Source organism: Barbus barbus (genome assembly GCF_936440315.1).
Source record: "Barbus barbus genome assembly, chromosome: 22".
Lineage (NCBI taxonomy): Eukaryota > Metazoa > Chordata > Actinopteri > Cypriniformes > Cyprinidae > Barbus > Barbus barbus.
The window spans coordinates 21,901,581-21,925,236 of NC_136750.1; the positions used below are offsets into that span (position 1 = coordinate 21,901,581).

General features: G+C 37.1%; 1 protein-coding gene across 1 annotated transcript; it reads right to left on the reverse strand.

Annotated features, from left to right (window-relative positions):
- Positions 1–19,372: 19,372 nt before the first annotated feature.
- Positions 19,373–22,680, reverse strand: LOC306887995 (neurotensin/neuromedin N-like; the record flags this gene model as incomplete). Its single annotated transcript, XM_079446080.1, has 4 exons — positions 19,373–19,516; positions 20,439–20,669; positions 21,932–21,993; positions 22,590–22,680. 4 exons carry the CDS (start codon positions 22,678–22,680, stop codon positions 19,373–19,375), a joined length of 528 nt encoding a protein of 175 aa, XP_079302206.1.
- Positions 22,681–23,656: the final 976 nt, after the last annotated feature.

Consider the following 23,656-nt stretch of genomic DNA (forward strand, 5'->3'; position numbering starts at 1 on the left):
ACTAGCACTATTTCTCAGGCTAGAAATGTGTTACATTGCTGTATACATTAATTTTCATCCCAGGTCAGAACTGCATTGTTTCCCTGTCAGGTTTTTATTTCAGTTTATTGGCAGTAAATACCTCTTGTCCAATTGTATTTGTGAATGGTCTTTTGGATGCATTTCAGACTTCTATGGCTGTTTAATGTCACAGTATGTTTTCGATAGTTTTGTAATGCTTTCTTGTGAGCAAAGCACAGGTCCTTTTTTTAAACAGCCAGCTAAATTTTAGGGCTGGGTGTGAAATGAAATGTTAAAAATTAAAATATTGGAAGGTTTTGTCTTCCTAATAAAACAACTGACTAAATAATTGTTCATGCATGAGCTAAGAAAGAATGCCGCAGTGTTAGTACGCCTGTCGGTTTTAGGCTTTATGACTTGTTTTCAAGTGTCTACTCTGAACTTGACTGGCATTGTACTGTACTTGATTTGTAATTTTACTGTACTAATACTACATTTACAGCATTGGACATCTCACGTATTGTGCTGCATAGGTGAAGAGAATGTGTTATGATGTAGAGTTCTGTTGTATTTCTCCCACACTGTTTGTCACATGGTACTGTAACTATATTGTAAAATGACATATATTTTTTTACATTTATCATTAGAACTGTTTGCCTTGTATATTGTACCTAAATATACATTGACTCAAGTGCTGAGTTGACAAAAATGAATGCCATTTCATCATTGGAAATCCAGAGATTGTAAAGTAAAACACTTTTGGGAAAACAAAATACTTTCTAAATACATTGTCTAAGTACATTTGTATGCAGATGCACACATTTCTCCTGCAGTAAACTGACTGGACGCACAGTATTAGCCAGCATGGATCCACTTGAATATTCCCTGCCTTATAAGTTTTTAGGCCTACTTTTGTGTGTATACAGGTGAAAACAAGTTCAAATAAGCAGCCCTATTCAGAAATTCTTCACTGCTGTGGAAATAAACATAAGCTTGTGTGATAAAGTATATAAAGTCATTTTAGAGTCTTGAAATGATCACAGATGTCAGTGGATTCTATAAAACTGTGGTCTAAAGCAGTAGCTGCCTCATGCATTATTTATTTGTTTATTCATATGCTTTGTGTCATGCTAATACATTCATAATGAATTTACAGTGCTTAGGCTATTTGGCTGGATTTTCTGTTTCTACTCCACAATATATTACTTCAGCTTAGAGTATTTAGAAACAAACAATATATGATTTTCTCTTAAAATGATTCTGGTTGTTGCACAAGTTAAAAAAGAAGGGCAAACATAATCATATATATAAATTATACACACGTTGCCACTGTATAACACATATTTCCTCAAGGCTGTGCAATTGCTGTGTTTTCCCTCAGAGTAAATCTTGAAGTGCTGCTCTTAGGATGAGTGTCAAGGATTTTGCAACACAGTTGCTGATAAATTTCTAATTGTGGTTGGCTGTGTTTTTGATTAAATCCTTAACTGGTGGATTGCAGAAATTGGTGTGCAGGTCTGTTTGGGGGACAGTGGAAAAAGCTATGATAAACATTTCTCAAATAATATAATGCAACTAATAATATAATTGTGCATGGATAACCTGGCACATCTTTTTAAAAGGGGGAAATATTTTTATATCTGCTTTTGGCATCAAAAGTTTGACAGATGCCAACATGTTCTAGTTGCTTGACATTTTCAAGAACCATGAAAAAACTACATAAGGTAGAAGAAAATACAGTACAGTTTGTGATATGAAAACTAACCATGTTTCTTGTATTCAAAACTCACTTGAAGAACACAGACAAATCAGATATTGTCCTAATTTTTTTATCTATGTATTGGCTTAAATCCTTTCTGTTTCACCAGTCAGAATGCTTGTCCATGTTTGTCTGTATAAATGAAAACAAAGCCACTTTAATATTATCTCTGAATTAAAACATTCTGCTACTCATATATTCCACTCGGAGTCAGAGGACCAATGTCCAAAAATGTCTTAATATCTATCTTCTTCGTTGGTTATGATGACAGCTCAAGAGCATCCTCTGGCTTTGTGGATTAATGGACCACACCATTTGAAAGTGTTTGACCAGATAGGCAAAACTTGTTAAGTATATATAAATGATAAGTAGTCCATTAACTCTTTAAGGTAAACAATTTGGAATAAAAGCCCTAATGGAGCTGGACAAATTCACCAGAGCTCGCATGACTGACAGGTATGTGCTGCTTTATTAGACTTCATTATAAAATGCCTCAGTCTTGTTTTGATTGTGCATGTTTTGATTTGCTTTCTCAACTTAATATATTACTGTCAGTGGAAAATTGTGCAGAAAGTACATTTAACCTGCTTTCTTACCCTATAATGATATATTTGTAAAAATGGATAGATTTTGACAGTTCAACATGCAGTAAAGTAAAATGATATGATATGATATGATATGATATGATATGATATGATATGATATTGTCATATTTATTGTCAGACAGGTCTGAAAATGTTCTTGCAGTATATGTTTACAACAATCAACATCCTTTAAACCATAACATGCACTTCATCCATACAAGAACAAAACACATTATACATTACACTCCCATAAACATTACATTATACCCTTCTACTACACTTACACAAATACACCTGTTCACAATACTCTTGATTTTTGATTAAGTTTCTTGCCTGATGCACAAAAGAGTGTTTCAGCCTAACTTTGTTAAATCTTGGGACTCTGTACCTCCAGTTTGATGGTAATAAATCAAACTCATTATGCAGGACATAATTAGGATCAGACACTATATTATTAGCCAATCTTAACAAATTATTATAATAAGCTGAGTCATATAGCTTCTCAAGGGGCTGACCTACAATCCTTGATCAAATTTTTAATTGATTGAACAACTTTGTTTTTAACATAAAAGACAAACTCCTATACCAAATGGAGTTGCAATATTGCAGTACACTCATTATCACAGACATAAAGAACAACAGAAGAATCTGCTTTCTTACTCCGAATGACCTAAGACAACGAAGAAAGTAGATTCTACCAATTTGATACAACTGTAAACATTTACATTTCTGACAGCTGAGACCATGATTGTGTTGAAAAACCAAAGTTGTGGTAAATTACACTTCTGGCATTGTTTATGTTTCTACAAAGTGAATTATGCAGTGAATTGTGCAGTTCATGGTAATACTGATTTCAGTATGTATCCTAGTTGTCCGCTGTTATGCCTTTATTGTTGTATTTATTGTTGTTCAGCCTGTCTGGTTCATGGTTATATTGATAAATTTGTTTTTGTGTGTGTGTTTTTAAATTGATTAATTGCTAAACTGATTGCATGACAGACCATTGTGATTTTGTATTGAGTCTTCATGTCCAATGTAAAGTTTGGTTGACAATCAGTTTAGTGTACTTCATAGATAATGGTAGAAACACATTCTACTGCAGTAATTTGTTCTCCAACCCCCCCTAAAAACCATTTGAAATAAATTGAAAGATCTCTGAAAAAGCGTAGGCTCTGTAAAATGCCAATCACTCTAATACATCTACTGTGAATCACACAAGCGAAGCCGACTCTCAGTAAGTAATGCACATTTCATAGAAATTTCACCAACGTTATTATTACTTTTTGCTCTCTCATTTTGAACAAGTACTACAATGTATTTTACACAAAGGTTTTTGAAAGAAAAACGAAAGCTAAACTGAAAATAGTTTTTACAGCACTTAGCAAATTCCTTGCTTGTATAATAAAATTAATTTTACCATGATAAATGATGGGTACAGTAGAAGAGACTGCAGGCAACTGTAACACACTTAACTTCTTCAATCACAAATAATTCAGAGTGATGAAACTTATTCAGCAGATGATTTGTAAAATTCTGTTTCTGCCTGAAAAGCAGTGTTTTGTTTTGTTTTGTTTTATGAGAATATCTGAGCAAAACATTGATGTATGAAAATATATTTTCTTAATTTTTTTCAGTGTCTGATATTTTTGGATGCTTGTGAATTGTAACTTTGATTTCTTGTAATACTTTTGAAGTTATGAGCAAATCCTTCCCTTTTTAAGCCTTTTGTACTGTTACAATTACCTTTGGAACATACCAATGTTTCTTATACCAAAGGATGGCAGGTAAATTTGCATCAATCTGTGCTTTATGAAGGATAATATTACAATTGTCTTCCTTATCATTCATCTTTCCATTCAGCAGAGCAAGAGTAATACTAAACCTTGCAATATTTCATACCGTGTATAGGCATTACAGTCGACGCATACTCATAGGTAACGTTAACAAGTACAGGAAGCACTCATAATAATTATGCATATCTCCCAACAACTGTTTCTCAAAAGATCATTACATTCATTAGGCAAACACACATATGCAGAGTGTACTAGAAAGACCTTTTTATTACAGACCCAGCAATTTCCGCATTTTCAGCACAGGTAGAGAAAAGCTGAGGCCACAACAACACTGCCCTTCAAAGTGGAGTGGAACTAATGCTGAGGTGAGTCCATATGGCAGGCGAGATATGTGGGAAACCATAGCTAATGTGCATTTTAAAAGGTGTCAGAATGGTCCAGAAAAACCAATATGCCATAATAACTCCTGGCCCCGCGCGGAGCATCACCCAATCGATTCAAGGTTTCCATGGCAGCCGGTCTGCGTAAATAAGGCAGCAAACCATACAATCAGATGATGTGAATCTGAGGCGGAGAGGCTTCTCTATCCTATTCCCAAATGATCCGCAGCGCTTAGGATCTCTCACGCCATCTGATTCCCAAGAAAAATCATTATGGATGTTAATACCTTCAGAGAGGCAGGCAGAAGATAATAGGCAGGGAGTGGGAACCAATCGATTGTTTTTTACTTAAAAAGTTCAGCTGAGTTTCATATGAAAGTAATTCCACTTCGATCTGTCTCAAACTGCAAGCTGATTAAGCCCCAGAGCACTACAGTGAAACTATAGATTTATCAGAACTTCAATATTACACCGTTAATGTGACAGCATGGGGGTTGAATTTGCAACGAAAGGCGTCTCTCCGACAGAACTTTAGCCTAAAAGATAAATATATCGCTTTAAGATAGAAATAATACCACATTTGCCTCAGGGACGTCAAAGTAGAAGAGCTAATAAAAGCTTTAAATAGTTGACCCCTTTAGGGATTATAAAAGCATGTACGTCACATCACCTAAACATTTGTGATTGAGCTATAAGGAGGACAGTAACTTTGCAAGGTTGTCGGACATGGATAACCAAAAGTTCCTGTGAAATAAATGCATGGAAACATTACACAAGCCCTAGTGTGTTACTGCAATTGCCTTAATACATGTTTGAGATGGTTTTATGTAATATGCTACAAAATAAAAACATGATTGGCAACAAAAAGAGTGTTAAACCGTTTTGCCGCACTGAAAGCATTTCCAAGTAAAATGCCTGCAGTCCTGGAGGTTTATTCTTGGTTGCCAGCCAAGAATTTTTCAAATATTACCCTTAGATGAAACTTTAAAAGTGTGGAGGAAAAACAATATGCTGAAACATGTGTGAATTATGTGTTTTTATTTAATTTTATTGAACCCAACACCTCACATCTCTCCAGTGGCTTGGATTACCACCAATCTGTGAATATTTTAAGATATTTACATATTAGAATGGCAGCTGGAGTGAATCAGAGCTTACATTACTAACAATTAAATGAACTCTATAATATCCTAAAAATTAAATGTGCTAGCCATAAAGTTTTATATAGCTTGTCTGTAAAATAATTATCCACTTAACAGCTATTCTGCCCCTACAAAAGCAATCAAGGCATGATTGTAATTGTATTTGATCTGTTTTGTGGTGCAACATATAAAAGCAACAAAGGAAGTTGCTGGCATGTATATGGGTTTTTGAATGGTTTAAGGGCCTAGTGATATGGATGTCAGAGAAAGATGTGATGAAGAGGATGGAAAAGAAAAGCATGAACAGATTGATGAGTAAACAAGGGGCCGTAAAAACTGTTCCCCAAGGAGCAGAGGAGCTCAAAACAGAGATGTGGGTGATGAATGGCTTGTAATAAGCCGGCGACTGTCTGACGGCCACTGATCTAAGGTCCCTTTGCGATTAGACGCTCTCACGCTCACGGGGAAGCTGTGATGACAAGGATGTGATCTGTGTGTTGATGTGTTTGGGGGCGGGTGTGTCATTGTGAAACAAACAGTCACTGAGGACCACGTCGCATCAAACCACCTCTGCACTCCTGTTTTAAAGAACAAACGTGCTACATAAACTTGAAGGAATGATAATAATATCTGGGTCTTTCAGAACAGTTAAACTCGGCATGAAATGAAAATACACAAATGCATGTTATAGATGTTATTGTGAACAATTCATCCATGCATTTGCTTAATTTAAACAAAAAAAAATTGGCCTTGTAATGTTTAATCAAAATTAGACCTGGTGACACATGCAGGACGTCTCCAAACATATATTCTGCTTGAACTTCACCCCTGCAAGTTAGCGTTCATCTTATTCCACTTTTGAGTGCAATGTTCAAATCTCAAAACCTTGGTTCTGCATAGAAGCCATTTCAAGTATTCTTTTTTTTATATATATATAATCCGTTACACTTGAATGCACTCCACAATAAGAAAATATATCCAACATCAGCTGCACAGTGACTTCTGAATTCTGGTGCAGAAAAACATCTCAAAGGTGTGGTATAATAACAGAAATGTTAAAGTAGTATAGTAGAATAGTAGTCTCATCTAGCCAGAACTTAAGACTGACAGCAGAAAGTTTGGACTCTATTGCAGCTTTCATTGGCCAAGGACCACCCAAGAGAATCAGAATCAGAATGAGCTTTATTGGCCAAGTATGTTTACACATACAAGGAATTTGTTGTAGTGACAGAAGCTCCACAGTACAACAGAAAGACAGCAACAGGACAGGACACAGATAATAAAAGAATAATATACAAATATACAAATAGGCAATGTACAAAGCAGCAAAAACACAATATATAATATAGACAACTATGTATGTACAGGTCAAGTATGTGCAAATTAGAAATGAGAAAATTAAAATAAAATAAGTGAGTGTGGTGAATGGATAATGTATTATAGTTGTGTGTTCCACGTTTATTGTTGAGTGTTCATGAGATGGATTGCCTAAGAGAAGAAACTGTTTCTGTGTCTGGTCATTCTGGTGCTCAGAGCTCTGTAGCGTCGACCAGACGGTAACAGTTCAAAGAGCTTGGTGCTGGATGTGAGGGGTCCAGAGTGATTTTACCAGCCCTTTTGCTCACTCTGGATAAGTACAGTTCTTGGAGAGTGGGGAGGGTTGTACCAATGATTCGCTCAGCAGTACGGACTACCCTCTGTAGTCTTCTGAGGTCAGATTTGGTAGCTGAGCTGAACCAGACAGTTATTGAAGTGCAGAGGATGGATTCAATGATGGCGGAGTAGAACTGTTTCAGCAGCTCCTGTGGCAGATTGAACAACCTCTGCTGGGCCTTTCTGACAATGGAGTCTATGTGAATATCCCACTTCAGGCCCTGAGAGATGGTGGTGCCCAGGAATCTGAATGACTCCACTGCAGTCACAGTGCTGTTCATGATGGTGAGTGGGGGGAGAGCAGGGGGGTTTCTCCTGAAGTCCATGATCATCTCCACAGTTTTGAGCGTATTAAGCTCCAGGTTGTTAAGACTGCATCAGACAGCCAGCTCTTTAACCTCCTGTCTGTAAGCAAACTCGTCACCGAGGCCATCTGACTGACCTTTAAAGCAGCCAATTATACTTCTTTCTTCTGTGGAACACAAAAACATTTTCCCCCCAAAATACTGTATCTTCTTTTATGTTCCACGAAGACAGTTTGGATTGACATGAGGGTAAATGACAATTTTTTTGGGGGGTGAACTATCCCTTTAAGATGTAACTGCAGCATTACATTTTATATATCACTGACCAAGCCTTGCAACAGAGCTGTGTCATTTTTACAGACAATCCTGAGTCAATTACAGCATGGATACAAGTGGTTTAGATGAATCCGGCGGGGGGGGGGGGATAAACCTGGAGTAAAACAAGACCTGTAGTCCCTGTCCGATAAGAACAAAGGATCCGTCTCATGGCAATCATTAGCTGGTTAGCACACTCCTTACACCGATAAGCAGGTGTTTATCTGTGGGCCCAGAGATACAATGCCACAGGTGTTGGAATGGACCATTTCTGGCTATGCTTACTGTCCCCTGGGCCAAGGTGGTTTAATATCCCATCACTGCAATGCACCAAGGTAGAGACCCACATCTGGCTCTTTTCAGCTGCTGTCACATATCATGCTAGAGGCGCTGGAACCGGATCTACCCTCATCCAATAATTAGTCTCATTTATCCTGCTGGTCCCCTCGGAGTGTTGCTCTGGGCTCCTGCCTGCTCCTCTACGCAGCTTTCATCAGTAAACCATTAAAGTTTCATAAGTATTAACTACTGTCTGATGACACTCTCCCTCAATGGAGCAGCTTTATGAAACTGATGGTGCCCATCACTCTGTAGCAGTTGATAGATCCCTCTGCTGCCAGTGCCAAAGAGAAACACTCTTGACACGAGACGGAGTGAGAAGATACGTGATCGTTGAACTGATTGCATATGGGCACTTAAAAAAAAGGAAAACCTTGCATTCTTTGGTATCCATACATTGTATAACTAGTGTTTTATCTAAAATGCTACCATTGTAACATCGAAAACCTTGGTGAACCTTTGTTTAAATGTGTGGAGACATTTAAATGCATCTGTTTTAAAGGTCAATTAAGCTTTTAATGTCAAGTTTGGGAGTTAGAAGTGACTGTGAAGTATACTCATTTTGCTGATACTCAGTACTGTGGATGCCATTTAAAATTGCCACTATCACAGCTAACCTTGGATGGACGATTTGCGGTTTGATATTTTCATATTTAATAGTGAATGCATTAATGTAATGTAAATACTGAAAAATGTATATTTACCATAGATGTCATGAATACAATTGTTATATTAACCAGTAAATCATGCATTTTTTACAAAAGACTTGGATTGTCCATTTAGTGAATTTTATAGGAAAACTTTTATATGAATGTCTTTGAAGTAGAAACTTTGAGACTGCTTTTGTGTGGATATAAAGACAAATGACTTTAAAATGTATGTTGTTGCATCTGTTACTGAGTGGGCCCATTGGAGGAGCATAATTGAATAATGTTATGATGTGTTTTGGTCAAAGTATGAGGATGTATACATAATTGTTATTTAGAATTATTGGGTATTTTAGCTCTACTTAATGTTTCTAATGTTATTTTGCTTTTAAAATGCATGATTAATGTCACTAATGATAGTGTTTCTTTTGGTCATGTTTCTTCTTTTTTTTTGGTGTTTTCAGGTGTTTTGGTGTTTGGTTTCATGTTCATGTTTTCATGTCTTTTATTGGCAAACTGCTATTGGTTCCCTTTGTTCTATGTGTCATGTTCTGATAGGTTGTCCTAGTCGTGTGTCTTGTTTCCTCATTGGTTTGTTCATGTCATGTAGTAGTAGCAGTAGTAATATCTCTATTTGTCCCTTTACAGGGCAATTTAAGCAGCTTCAACCTCACAAACATACACATTTTATAAAACAAAAAACATCACAAACCCTGGGCATTTACAATAATTCTTCATATACTATTAAAATTCACGGTGCACCTTTATCTTTGTTTCAAATAAGTATTTACACTCATAACTGCATTTGAAACAAAAGACCTAGAAGCTTTAACAGTCCTCCACTTGGGCACTCTATATCGCCTGCCTGAGGGAAGCAGTTCAAATTCTAAATACAAAATGTGAGATGCATCATCCAAGATAGTCAAAGACTTCCTAAGAACATTCCTCTCACACAGAGCAGACAAACCCAGCTGTACAGAGCCTGTAATCTTTGACCCTAAATTAACGATGCTCTGCAGCTGGGATCTACTTTTAACATTTAATCCATAAAACCAACAGATCATAGCAAAGATCAAAACAGTTTCAATAAAAGATCTATAAAACATTATCAATATAGATTTATCCACATCAAAGGACTTAAGCTTCCTCAATAATTATAACCGTTTTTGTGCTTTCAATATAATAAAATTAATGTACCCAAATACTTGTATGAACTGACCTTCTCAACTTCTTCACCTGCAATAACTACTTTAGATGGAGTTTCAACAGAATTATACAATTCTATCGTCATATCTTTAGTTTTGGAGACATTAATTTGTAAATGAGAACTCTCACACCAATCCAAAAAATAATTCAAAATGGGCCCATGCTCTGTGTCACCTTGCTTTAACATACTTAGCGCCACTGTATCATCGGCATATTTAATAATATGTCTGTCTGGAAATTGACTTATACACCTATCTGTATATAAAATAAATAAAAAGGTGAAAGAATACAGCCTTGGGTACAGCCCACTGAAGAATAAAGTTCCCGAGAATGTTCTCCATTTACCTGTACTATTTGAGATGTTCTCGTCAGAAAATCTCAAATCCAGGCCACCAAACCCTTAGGAACGTCAAATTCAGAAAGCAAACGTTCAGCTAAAACAATTGGTTGAATAGTGTTGAACGCTGATGAAAAATCTACAAATAATAAACGAGCATGACGCTTACCAATATCCACATGTTTATATATAAAATTTAAGAGTGTTAGTGTGGCATCCTCCACACTCCTATTTCTCCTATAGGCAAATTGTACAAATTGTAATATAATTCAACTGACTAGTATGCTCTACAAGCCAAATTTTAATAATTTTCGCAAAACACTTCATTAATAATGATGTTAAAGAAATTGGTCTAAAATCGTTCATTTGTCTGGCGTTGGTCTTTTTAGGAATCGGTACAATAATGGATTTTTTCCACACTGAGGGTACTCTCTGTAATTTCAATGAGGTCTGAAAAATGAAATGACTGATATCGCAGAGCTGATAAGCACAACCCCTCAAAACTCTCCCACTCACTTTATCAGGCCCAGGGCTTTTATTTTGTTGGGTGGTTTGCAAAACCCTCAAAACAGAGGCTTTATCAATTTGCAGATATTCCTCTGTTTTCAAACTAAAATAAAAATCCCTACTCATTTCATTAAAATCGTGTGTATCAAATCGCCTAAAAAAATCATTAAATTCATTAGCTATCTCTCCCTTTTCTATCCAAGACTCGGTCAAAGTTATTCCAATTAATTCTTTATTTTTTGCACCAGCCATTGCTTTTATTCCTTTTAATGCTGACTGAATATTTCCCTTAATAAACTTCTCCTCCACTGATGACTTATATTTCATATTTCATTTTTGCCCTCCTAATTTCTTGTTTTACTTCCTTATTAACCTGCCTCTTTTCCAAATCTGTACCTTGATAAAAAAAAAAAATTTAAAAAAAACTTTCTTCTCATTTAAAACATGTTTCAATGATTTTGTCACCCAGGGCTTATTATTTAAATAGATTCTTACATTTTTCCTAGGTATCACAGACACTTCACAAAAGTGAATATAAGAACTCACAACATCAGCTAGCTCATCATTGTCTACACAAAAAGTTTAAATGAAAACAGTCTTGTAACTGTAAGGTGTTATCAACAGTCCATCTTTGAAATGACCTAATGACTGGCTTTGCTCTCTGCAACACTGGTTTATAACACGGTTGCAAAGAGACTGCATTATGGTCTGCACAACTAATTGGGGGTCTGGAAAAGGATCTATATGCATCTGGTATTGACCCATAACATAAATCAAGCATTTTTTGATGACGTGTTGGACAGTCAATATATTGCTCCAAAGAACATTTGTTAAAATCACCCATAATAAAATGGGGAAACCTTGTGACCCTCATTGTTTGATATAAGTAGCCCATTTGGTTCCATTGTCTCTGGTCGTGTATTAATGTTGTAACCCGCTGTTGGTGAGTGTAGTCTGTTCATGCCATGCCAAGCCTGTTTCATGCCAAGCCTGTCAAGTCGGTTCAAGTCAAGTCAAGTCTTCGATTATGTTTGGATATTGGATTTCACCTTTGTAAATAAACTGCACTTGGGTTCATCACTATGCTCGCCTTCAGTGGACTCTCGTTACAGAATAAACTGCCGTCACAATGAATCCAGCAGATTGTCTCGTTTGTCTTCATCAAGGAAACCGGCCCATAGAGGAATATGTGGATGACTTTTGTGGACTCTGTTACAAGGTAGACTTCAATGATACTTTTCTGAAACATTTTTTCTGGACATTTTTCGTTATGGTTTAAGTAAGGGCATATTTTGTTTAATGCCACGCAATACCCCACATTGGTCACTAGAAAAAAAATATAGACTTTTCATTACGGTTGAGTGGATCTGCTTTTACTATGGGTGTCATGGAGGAGGAACACGACACTTCCTCTAAGCCTGCTCACGTCATGCCTTCCAAGCCACAGCCTGCTCACGTCATGTCTGCTACACCAAAGCCTACTAAAGTCATGTCTGCTACGCTAAAGCCTGCTAACTTCATGTCTGCTACGCTAAAGCCTGCTAACTTCATGTCTGCTACGCCAAAGCCTGTTAACGTTATGCCTGCTACTCCAGCACCTACTCACATCATGCCAGTTAAGTCAAGATGGCTGCCACTCAAGAGTCTCTTCGCTAAATGGCCGCCGTTCTAGAGTCTCGTCGCGTCTCAGCTGATCTTCCAGAGTCTCATCACATCTCAACTGATCGTCCAGAGTCTCGTCACATCTCAGTTGATTGTACAGAGTCTCACCACAAGATGGCCACCATTCCTGAGCCCCTGGCCAAGATAGTAAATATAATGCAGATGCGGAGCTTGGGCCAAGACTGAAAAGACTGATTACTAGTGTGTTGGACCCACCACTGATGTCAGTGCGAGGGACTGACATTCCAGTGGTCTCTACGCTCTCAAGCCAGCAGGCATCCAACTGTCTGCTGCACTGCCTCTTCTGCCCTCGAGTCTGCCTCAGAGGCCTCTCCTGTCCATGAATCCACTCCAGTGCCTCCAGAAGTGGCAGCTTCCGCTGCAGAACCTCCAGAGGAGGCGGCGTCCACTGCATAATCACCAGAGGTGGCGGCTTCCGCTGCAGAAACTCCAGAGGTGGTGGCACCCACTCATGAACTCACAGTCTGCCCTGTCACAGCCACGGAGGCCGTTCATGAATTCATTGTCTGCCTTGTCACAGCCATGGAGGCCGCTCATGAACTCATTGTCTGTCCTGTCACGGCCAATGGAAGCCATTCACAAACTCTCTACCTGTTCTGTCAGTATCAAGTGGTCTGTCCATGTCTCTGCTCCACCAAGGATTCCTTCTCTGCTGGCACCACCATGTCTCCCTGCTCTGCCTGCGCCGCCATGGATTTCTGCTCCACCATGGCTCAATGCTCCTATGGGTCTGATCCATGGCCCAGGTCCTCCGTTAGTCCACTGTCTGCCACTGCTTCATGGGTGTGGCCCTCCATCCCACCCTCCCTCCTGGACTTTTTGTTGTTTTGTTTGGGGTGGGTGTTACGGTTGAGCATCAGGAGCTGCCCATGGGGGGGGGGTGGAAGTTTAGTCACAGTTCCTGTTTATTTCATGCTTCCCTTGCCCTCATGTCTTCATGCTATTGGTTCCCTTGTTCTATGTGTCTGATTGGTTGTCCTAGTCATGTGTCTTGTTTCCTCATTGGTTTGTTTATGTCATGTGTAGTTTGCTATAAGTAGCCCATTTGGTTCCATTGTCTCTGGTCGTGTATTAATGTTGTATCCCGCTGTCGGTGAGTCTAGTCTGTTCTTGCCATGCCAAGTCTGTTCAAATCAAGTCTCGGATTATGTTTGGATTTTAGATTTCACCTCTGTAAATAAACTGCACTTGGGTTCATCACTACACTCTGGACTCTTGTTACATCAGGCTTTAAAGTTAGTCCAGTACTTAACAAGTGTTGCATTTTGTTTTTAGAAATTAATGTGAGAAGCTTAACTTCCTGAGCCGAACATTTTGAGTTTTACATTCACTTAATTATTTGAATTCATTTGATGAGTTAAAGTAATGGGAAAACATAAGTTGCTATGAGATAAATATTTATTTATTTGTTTATTTATTTATTTTACAGAATACATAGTTTTGTTAACCAAACTTGTAATGCCAGCATGTTTGTTATTATGGAGTGTGAAAAAGTTAATTCAACAAATTTTCCCTTTGTTGAGTAAACTCTGTGCAGCGAGTTGCCTCATAATTTTACATTGAGGTATTTTTATTTTTACAGTGTGGCTTAAAATGTGAATTTGTTGTGTTGCATACAACTCTAAGCCAGGATAGAAAGTGTTAAGGATCAATTTGCATGCAATGAGCCATTAGGCTAGAAATTAATCCATGTTCTTCCCGTGAGGGTGTAAACAATACAGCATACAAAGATTGCTCCCACTATCGTGGAAATATTATACATCCATTACAGATACAACCTCATAATACATCAATATTTGGGAAAGTTCAATATACTGTATAACAGTAGTAGAATTATCCTGGTATTTGCTGAAATGGCACGGGTCCTCTTCAAAGTCTGTTAGATGATGAGAGGACGTGTTTTTGATGATGGTTGAATGAGCTCATACTAATGTACTCATGCGCTGTCTGTCTCCTGTTGTTATAGCGGACCCCTTTGCTCTCTCTCCCCTATTACTGCAGTGTCCCTCTCCATTGTAACAGCCTTAATTAAAGATTAATGGCAGGGTTTTCCCTGCATGTAGAGTGGAGATAACTCATTTCCCTAGGCTCTTCTTTAAAAGTACTGCACTGCTGGGAGCGTTAAAAACGGGAGATACTGCGGTGCAGCGGAGAACAAAGGCACTCTGGCCTATCCCCTCTCCCACTTTCCCATTGCAGGCCATGTAATAACCGAGCGGAGCCTGTGAAAATAGAGGTGTGACGTTGAGGGTAGTCATTTCAATTTTGGCAGCCAAAGAGATGCAATCAGCTCATTTAAAAGCCTGCGTAGTGGCTACCTTTCTTTCCTCCCGTGTGACAATTACTGCCGCCGTCTCCATCAGGCTCTTTAATGGCTCTGCTTGGAGCCTGTCGAAGACCATCAGGCTTCTTTCTTCCTTTTCTAGAGGGAGCTTTAAAAAGAGCCAGCACAGGAGAGCAACACATTGGATATGGTTGTTTTTTTGCTGTGGCAATGTTGCTTTTTCCTCTGCCATTCAGTGTCAATGGGCGTATTTAATGACATTTGTTTCTTTGCTTTTCAAGTGATTTGGCTTTTATATTTTTTTGTAGAATATGTCATTACTTTAAAGTAAGAACCATGTGAAAGTTCCAGCCATCCCACACACAATCCAAACTCTTGAAAATACTTTTTATTATCATAGCCAAGAACCACCTACTTAGTCAGAAAAAGACTGTATGACCAAAGAAACGTGTAGACTTTGTAATCAGACTTTATTTCCACTCAAAGGAAAAAAAATTGCCTATTATTTAATAGACGCATCACAAAAAGACCACAGAACATGCCATTTTATTTGCTACTGTACACTCTCAAAGCCAAAGGCTCTTGAGATTTGTGTTTCCATTAAGAACCTTTAAAATCGATGGAATCTTTCCATTGCACAAAAGGTTCTTTGTGGAAAAGGTTCTTCAGATTATTAAAATGTTCTTCTAAGAGCTGTTCACTGAAAGGTTGTTTGGGGAACCAAAAATGGATCTTCACGTAGGTCTAGGAACATAGGTTGTCTCAATCTCAATCTGTCCCTAGCTCCCGAATCAGTAGATCGTGTACGCGAATTCGGGCACTGGTAATCTCCCTGACTCACTGCACGTTGGGACAGTGATCACTCAAATTCCAGTGACATGATTACGTACAATGTCAACGAACAACATTGTAGAACGTCGTCACTAGAATTAACAGAATTACTTTCCGAGTAGGGTCTAAAATAGTTCTATATTTTGAATTGACGTGTGGCGATCCATACTCGGAATTTGTGCTCTGCATTTAAACCATCCAATGTGCACACGCACAGTAGTGAACACACACCTGGAGCAGTGGGCAGCCCAGTAGTTGGGGTGCCTTGCTCAAGGGTCTCACCTCAGTTGTGGTATTGAAGGTGGAGAGAGCGCTCGTTATTCACTCCCCCCACCAACAATTACTGCTGGACCTGAGACTTGAACCCACAACCTCAGGTTACAAGTCTGACGCTCTATCCATTAGGCCACAGGAACTACCAGTGACATAAGTGTATGCAGATTGGACAAATGCATATGAAACACCGGCTACGCAGCATTTTTAAAAAGCCATATAAACATATTTTCTCCTCAAACATGGAAAACAGCAATGACGGGGCATTAGGTGGTCTGTCAACTGCTACTACTCAACACCTAACGTAACACCTTATGAAATTTCTAGATATGACAACATGTAATGATCACATGCCCTGTGGTGCCAAATGTCCAGGTGTCCTGTGTTTTATTAGGCCACCAGTACATTAATTTGTAAGTAATAAGAGTAGCTCTGATGAGGATCTGTCTTTGCTTTGGGGGAGGTCACTTTAGTTCAGTTCATTGCAAGAAGACAGTAAGTTCGATTAGTTCAGTTTCTCTTGTTAGAGGCTGTCACTTCTGAGCTGGGTAATGCTGTCCATATGCAGGCCCTAATTATTTACTCTGCAGGCAGAGAGCAAGGTCATGCTTGTTATACCATCATCCAATTCACACAATCAGATTCAATCCACACAGTCAGATTTATCACAAAGAGAACTAATCTCGTTCTTTCACAAGCAATTATCTTGATGTAACCGGCTGGTAGGACATGCACCGCCCAGCCCAGATGAAGGCAATGACTTTCATTTTGCATTAGGCCCAGGATGTGGCAGAGATCCGTTGCTAAGTTAAACTGTCGATCTGTGCTTCTATTGGAAAATTTGAGCTAAATTAAAGAGAGCTCCAGCACTGGATTGTGGCCAAAACAATTAAGGAGCACTAGCATGGACACAACAGATGATGCTTAGGAGGACTGCATTTCCATTCACAATCCATGACCTTTTTCAAAGTGTTGTGACATTTTTTACATGAGTGAAGTCTTTGAGACAGTTTACTGAAATGGATAGCATGAGTTTTTGTATGTAGTTTCTTAAATAATATTTCAAAATATTACTGTATTTTAAATAATTTTTTAAATATATATAGAGTTAGAAAATTTATAGATATTTTATTCATCAATTTTATATTGATAAACATCACATTTTAATTTTTTTGAGGATATGAAGAAAGGCACAGCTGCCGCTTTGCTCAAATATCAAACACATTGCAGCATACCACCACAACCATCAAATAACAACCATCAAATAATCAGTGTTCGGTAAATACAGAGATATGTGGCTGTCTTCCTATCTGTATTGTGTGGGACCTTGTCGAAGGACATGGCTGTTTTTCCCTAGACTTCAACAGCAGGCAATAAAGTGAGTGACAAACAAGACAAGAAGCCATATGCGATCAATGCCTGCAGAAATAGTAAAAAAAAAAAAAAAAAAAAAAAAGAGAGAGAGAGAGAGAGAGAGAGAGAGAGAGAGAAAAGCACTCTCTAAACAGGACTGCACACATGTGCATCAATAAAAGCATGTCATGTGATGTCCTGTAACTGAAAATATTCACAGATGTCTTACTATTAATAATAATGTCAGTCATGTAATAGCATAAAGTAAGTAGTGCAAAGGTAACAAAACTTTTTCATTTATCACATTTAGACCATTTAAGTTGAAAGAGACAACTTTATTTACTTTTCACAGAATGATAAATTGTTATCCCTCTCTGTAAATGGCACATTCATCTAAGCGCATATTAGTGCTAACAGCTTCAACAACTGAAAGATTTTTATTATTTTTGAACTATACTGAATCGTAGAACTGATAGTTATGACTCCCAATGAATTACACAAGTTCACTGATATATAAAATATAACTAATGTTTTTTTGATATTAGAAATTTAATAGATGATGAAATAGTGAAAAATAATGTTTATCACTAGGAAGATAGCACTTGATGCCTTTTGAGGGCCAGTGTTGCATTAGACTGTACTGCCATCTGCTGGTGAATAGGCTCTGATTACTAACTGAATTATCTGTAAAATATTGCTGTTGTGTACATTTGTAATTTCTGTTGATAAATAACTAGTATACCATGAATTTGGGGTTTGAATTGATTGATAATTGTATCAGGATCATTACATGTGCAGCAGCCTACAGTCAGTGTCAAAAGGCCACAGAGAAATAATATATTTGGTCTATTTGAGTTGTTCAGCACTTTTCAAAGCGAATTACTTAGCTGCATTAGTATTTTTAATTAGCAGTGGCCAATTAGAGAAATGGAAACCAACAAGCTTTCTCTTTTCCATTTCATTAATGAAAGTGATGTGCATACAGCTAAGGGTTTGACAAATCATTGTGCATTCATCAGAGAGATCCTATTGTGTAACTCATTAAATAAGTCAAATGTTCTTTAGAGGAATTTTATTTTCTTAATGGAGAGTAATGAAATATATTTCCCTGTTATTTTTGTAATTGCTTTGACATCTCAGCTAGAGTCCAAAGCAGTTCTTAAACGGCATTTTACTATTGCAGACTACTTTTTAGACAATATTTCTATTCTTGGAAGGTAGATTCACCAAAATATAGTTATCATCTTAAGGATGTTGCTCTAGTATGGAATTGCAAATTATGTGTTTTTGGTCAACTCATATCAGTCTCAATCCAAATTTACCTGTAGGTGCTAAATAATTTCCTTAAACTGAAAGTCCAAGCACAGTTAATTTGCTTGTTTATGATTTTGGACAATCAGTGTAACCTTTGAGAGACTTGCCATCCATTTTATTTATTTTCTTAAGATCTGTTTATGTAGAAATAATTTGTTCTGTGACAAGAATTAGAATATTTTCCAAATGTTTTTGCAAGAAAAGGTTTTAGTTTTTGTACTTCAAAATTTCATGTTTAATTCAATTTTTTGTGAAAATTGTTTGTATACCATTATTTTTCTGAGTATATATATGTGTATATAAAAGTAACTCATTTCTGTATTTGAGTTAAATATTAAAAATATTTCACAAATGTTCTCATCATGGAAATGTGAAAAAAGGCTTCCTTCTGTGAAATAATAATATGTTTCATAAAGAGTTTTAATAAGTATGATTTAATTACATTGGAAGAAAAATAAATATACATTAAATAAATAAATATAATTAACTGCTGTTTTATTTACATCGTCCATCCCATAATGAAGAAGGGATTGACTTCTGAAGCACATAAAGTTTTAGCTAAAACAGAACATAAATTTACTATATTGCTACTGTAATACTACAACATTGAAAACAGACACATATTCACAAAATGTAAAAATGTCTTTCCGTCGGTGGGTCTTGGGCATCAGTAATACACACTTCTCTTCAGAATGTACGGCCGTCTTGATTTATTGGTGCGCAGTTGCCTTCTAAGTATATATGGAGATTTTCTCTTCAGTGGACTGTCGCTGTTTTGGTCCAGCTCCAGATATTCTTGGTCGTCTTGAAGCTGAAATGAAAGACAAAATGTTTGAGCTGTTCCCACCAATGCCACTCAGATTATTACAGGGCTGAAAATAACAGCAATTGGGTGGACAATGCTATCAATCAACTGCCATGTCGTGACTGATTCTTACTACGTCGCCCGGCTCTTTCTAATCATTGCTCCTCAGAGCTGCACTGAAGTGTGCTTGAATAAGATGTATAACTGATGGAGTCTACTTCTCAAAATGATAGGGCTGTACTTTAAAGGCAAGGGCAATTTTTGTGAATTTTAATGACCCGTGAGGTGACCCATGAACTGGAGATTTACCAAGATCCCCAGTTCATTTTGAAGAAGAGCAACTTTTTTACCTTACACTTATGTTACTTTTGCTAGAAAATGTTTCTCATTTTCATTCTGTTTAACTTGACGTACTAAAATAACAAAAATTTCATCGATAAAAAAAATGACTACTGACAGAAACAAACAATTACTAAAATGAAAATAGAAAAAAAGAAAATAGAAAAATAAAAACTGATTCAAATGAATAAAATCAACAATAGTATACTAAATAGATACTAAAATAACAAATTAGATCTGTAGTGCTATTGAATAAAAATCATCAGCTAAATGACAAGCAATAGAATTTTCATAAACCAGTTGGCCTCTTTATGTAATCAATCATTTTTGGTTTGTGTTGTAATCAGTTTGGCAGCATTTCTTTTGAATATGGTATTTCTTCCAAATGTTTAATTTCATGCTGTTTTTTTTACATAAATCTGCATTAATTATTTATGAACCACTCTATATATTTAAATATAAAAATCAGTCCTAATAAACTGTTAGGTGACTGAAGAATAAATATAAACTGACTGCTAAGCAACTATTGACTTAAGTGTTAGAGCATGTCAAGTGTTTATTGTCTCAATAACTATGTGTCATCTCTCACCTCTCTAGGCTGCAGGACCCTGCAGAGGTTCTGAAGGTCATGCATTTCCTCAAGCCTTTGGGCGAGGGAACCTGAAACCCTCTGGTCATAGTCAGCTTGAACCTCTGCGTCCTCCTGCTGCTGCTCGCTGCCCCAGGCCTCCTGCCAAGACTCCCCGAGACGGTTCATCATCTTGCACAAATCCTGAAGCGGCAGCTGCCACAGGGGGGCGATGTGCTCGCTCTGCTTTACCTGCACACATGGTGAGAGAGCAAAAATGATTACTTTCAATGTCTCACTCTCAGCATTATTTCTCCAGCCATTACTATATTCTCAGTCCACTTACAGGGTGCCAATACTAGATAAGCACATTTTGAGTTTTCTCTAGTGTTTTATTGGCCTTCACGGAATGAATCTAACTAGATCAAGGCCTGGTGTGATATCTGGAAATCTGTTTTTGACCTGATGGCTGAAAGTGTTTCTAAGTCTTATATTACACTGTTCTTAAAAAACACAATCACCTTTGAGTTCATATGTTTGATATAAAAAATAAGTGTAAATGAGTAATTCAAACATATCAAAATTAAAGATTTTTTTTATTAAATAACTGAGAAAAAAATGTCACCTACATAAGACTTGCGGCTGTCTGCCAATAAAGTAACTATTTCACTACATTTAATTAAACTTGTCCAGCTGACATTTTAAAAGCATTAGCCTTAAAGACATCATATTTAATGTCAGTATTTAAAGTCATAATTTTTAATTAACTCTGCAGTAGAGAGCATGTCTGTACGGAAAGTTACAAAAAACAAAAATTGTGGTCAGGGTTAAAAAAAATATATCTAAAGAAAATTACCAACACTGTGATGCTACACAATTCTCTATTGATAATGGATAACAGACAGATGTACTGATAATGGATGTTAATGCAGTGCAGAATATTGCTCAATGAATGAAGACAGCTGAGCGTCATTTCGGGCAATGACACATCATTTGGTCCACCAATCGAGTGTAAAAGCTTCATCCGTTTTGCTTTTTGAGTACACTGCTTCTGATTTGCTGCCTGATTGGAATTTTTTTTTTTTTTTTTTTCAAAAATGTGTAATTTCGTGTTACATTTAACATCATATAGCACCTACATTAGTGGACAGCTGTACACAATATGGACCGACAATAGAATTGGAGAATAGAATAGAAATTTTACTATAAATCCCTGTGCTATTCTGGTTTCACTGTGAAAGTGCCTCTCCATGTGCCTTAGTAAACAGATTTAATACTTGTGATGGTAAAGTTAGCTGGTAAATAATATTTTTATTTTGTTTAATAAATCTGTTTTTCCCCTCTACCATGCTATATTCTCAAAACCAGAAACCATGAAATAACCATGAGTTTCATTTAAAATTCAGCACCACTGCCCCACAGTCAAAGGGCATATCTATATTAAGGCCCCTTATAAGGCCAGTATTGCCTCTGTTGGCTTGCACTCAACAGGTGTTTTAAAAGCAAGAATGTACCTTTGAAGTGAGGAGACTTCTCAGTACCTCTTCCTCTATTGCCCTTTTTCCCTGGTCTATATCTATAAAGAGGGAGAAAACACACGATGTTGACATGTTTTAAGGGTAGGACTGAGCATATCAGAGTACAGAGAAACCAGACGAGTTTTAATTCAATCAGATCTAAAGAAAATGTGAAATGGGTCTGTATTTCATATTATTCATATATTCCAAGATGGGTAGAAACATTAGATACAAAACTTGCCCAGCATCGTGTTTATATGTATATGGTTAAAATATCTATAAGAGAGTGAATGTTGTGATCCTGCCATATACTGTATAAAAGCAGAAAACTGTTCTCCAGCAAATGTGACCAAAATCAGAGGACATCCATGAAATTTAAATTTTTAGATGTCATCAATTTAAGGTATTTTGAAGTTGTATCTTATTCAATTACTAATAAAATTATCTTGATATTTTACTTTTAGTTAGATCAAGATATAGCAGATCATTATAGTAAAACTAAGACCATAAAAGACATCATATGTGAATATAAGCTGTCAAAAATCATCATCATCATAAAATGTTTATCTTGCTAAAGATTGGTCATTTTGAATGGTAATTAAAATATTATTTTTTTAGAGAAGTAAAATCAGTCTGTATAAATTGATAAAAGTACCTGAACACAGTCCATTACACAATAAAAAAAGAAGGATAACGGAGGTCAGCTGCATCTGCATTTTCTTAGTAGTCCCACAGTTTCTGCACATTCAAGCTGGGCCCAAGTCCATAGGGTTAAAGGTCATAAAATAGTATGAAAATGGATGGAAGAATATGAGATATAAGTTGTAAGAGCGTTACAGAGAAAGAAATTCGCAGTGCGTCCTGCAGAAGTCACGATGCTGTCTTCTTGGTTTCTTATCCAACCTGTTCGCTGTGTCTTCTCTTGGCTTTCTCAGAAGTGAAGTGAGGAATGGCGGGCTCCATTCCACCCAGTATATAAGAGCCTCTATGATGTCAGAGGAGCGCACTATCGTACCCCTCCCATATCCATCTCCATATATCTCTCTCTCTCCATCTCTCCCTCCCTCTATGCCCCCTTGTCCTGTGTCACGATGACATCAGCAAACATCTCAGAAACCACTTTGATTGTTGACGTCAAAACTTCCATAAATGCTAATTTGATGTTCCTCTCTTCATTCTGGTGGAGGGAGGTGGAGTGAAGAAGTGAATTTGTGATTAAACTTGGAGAGGATGTGCAATGCCTTCATCTGAACTTATTGGCATTGACGGTCTTCAAGAATTGCACGTCAACCCAATAATAACTCTTATTGTCCGTCATACTTTCTATTGTTATAGGTTGCTCATACCGTGCTGAGATAAAATATAAACTGTTTTGAGAATACAGTGTGTGATGTTTAACCTTGAAAGATTCACTCGGTACAGTTTGTAATGAAATGATCTTTGCTTTTGATTGCTTCCAAAAACAAATATTCTATCCAGATACATGATAACGTCAAGGTTAAATTACTATGATGCATTAGAATTCATCATTATACAGTATTAAAGACCAGGGAGTTTTATAACCAATCACTATCTCACATGACCACCAACCTCCTGAGGTGTGTTAGATTCTGTGTAAAATTATGAAAGAATTACAGGAAAAATAGTATCCTGTTTGTAGAGTGTAAAAAAATATAGCATGAAATTTATTATTTTTTTAAATCAAATGTTTGAAATGAAAAG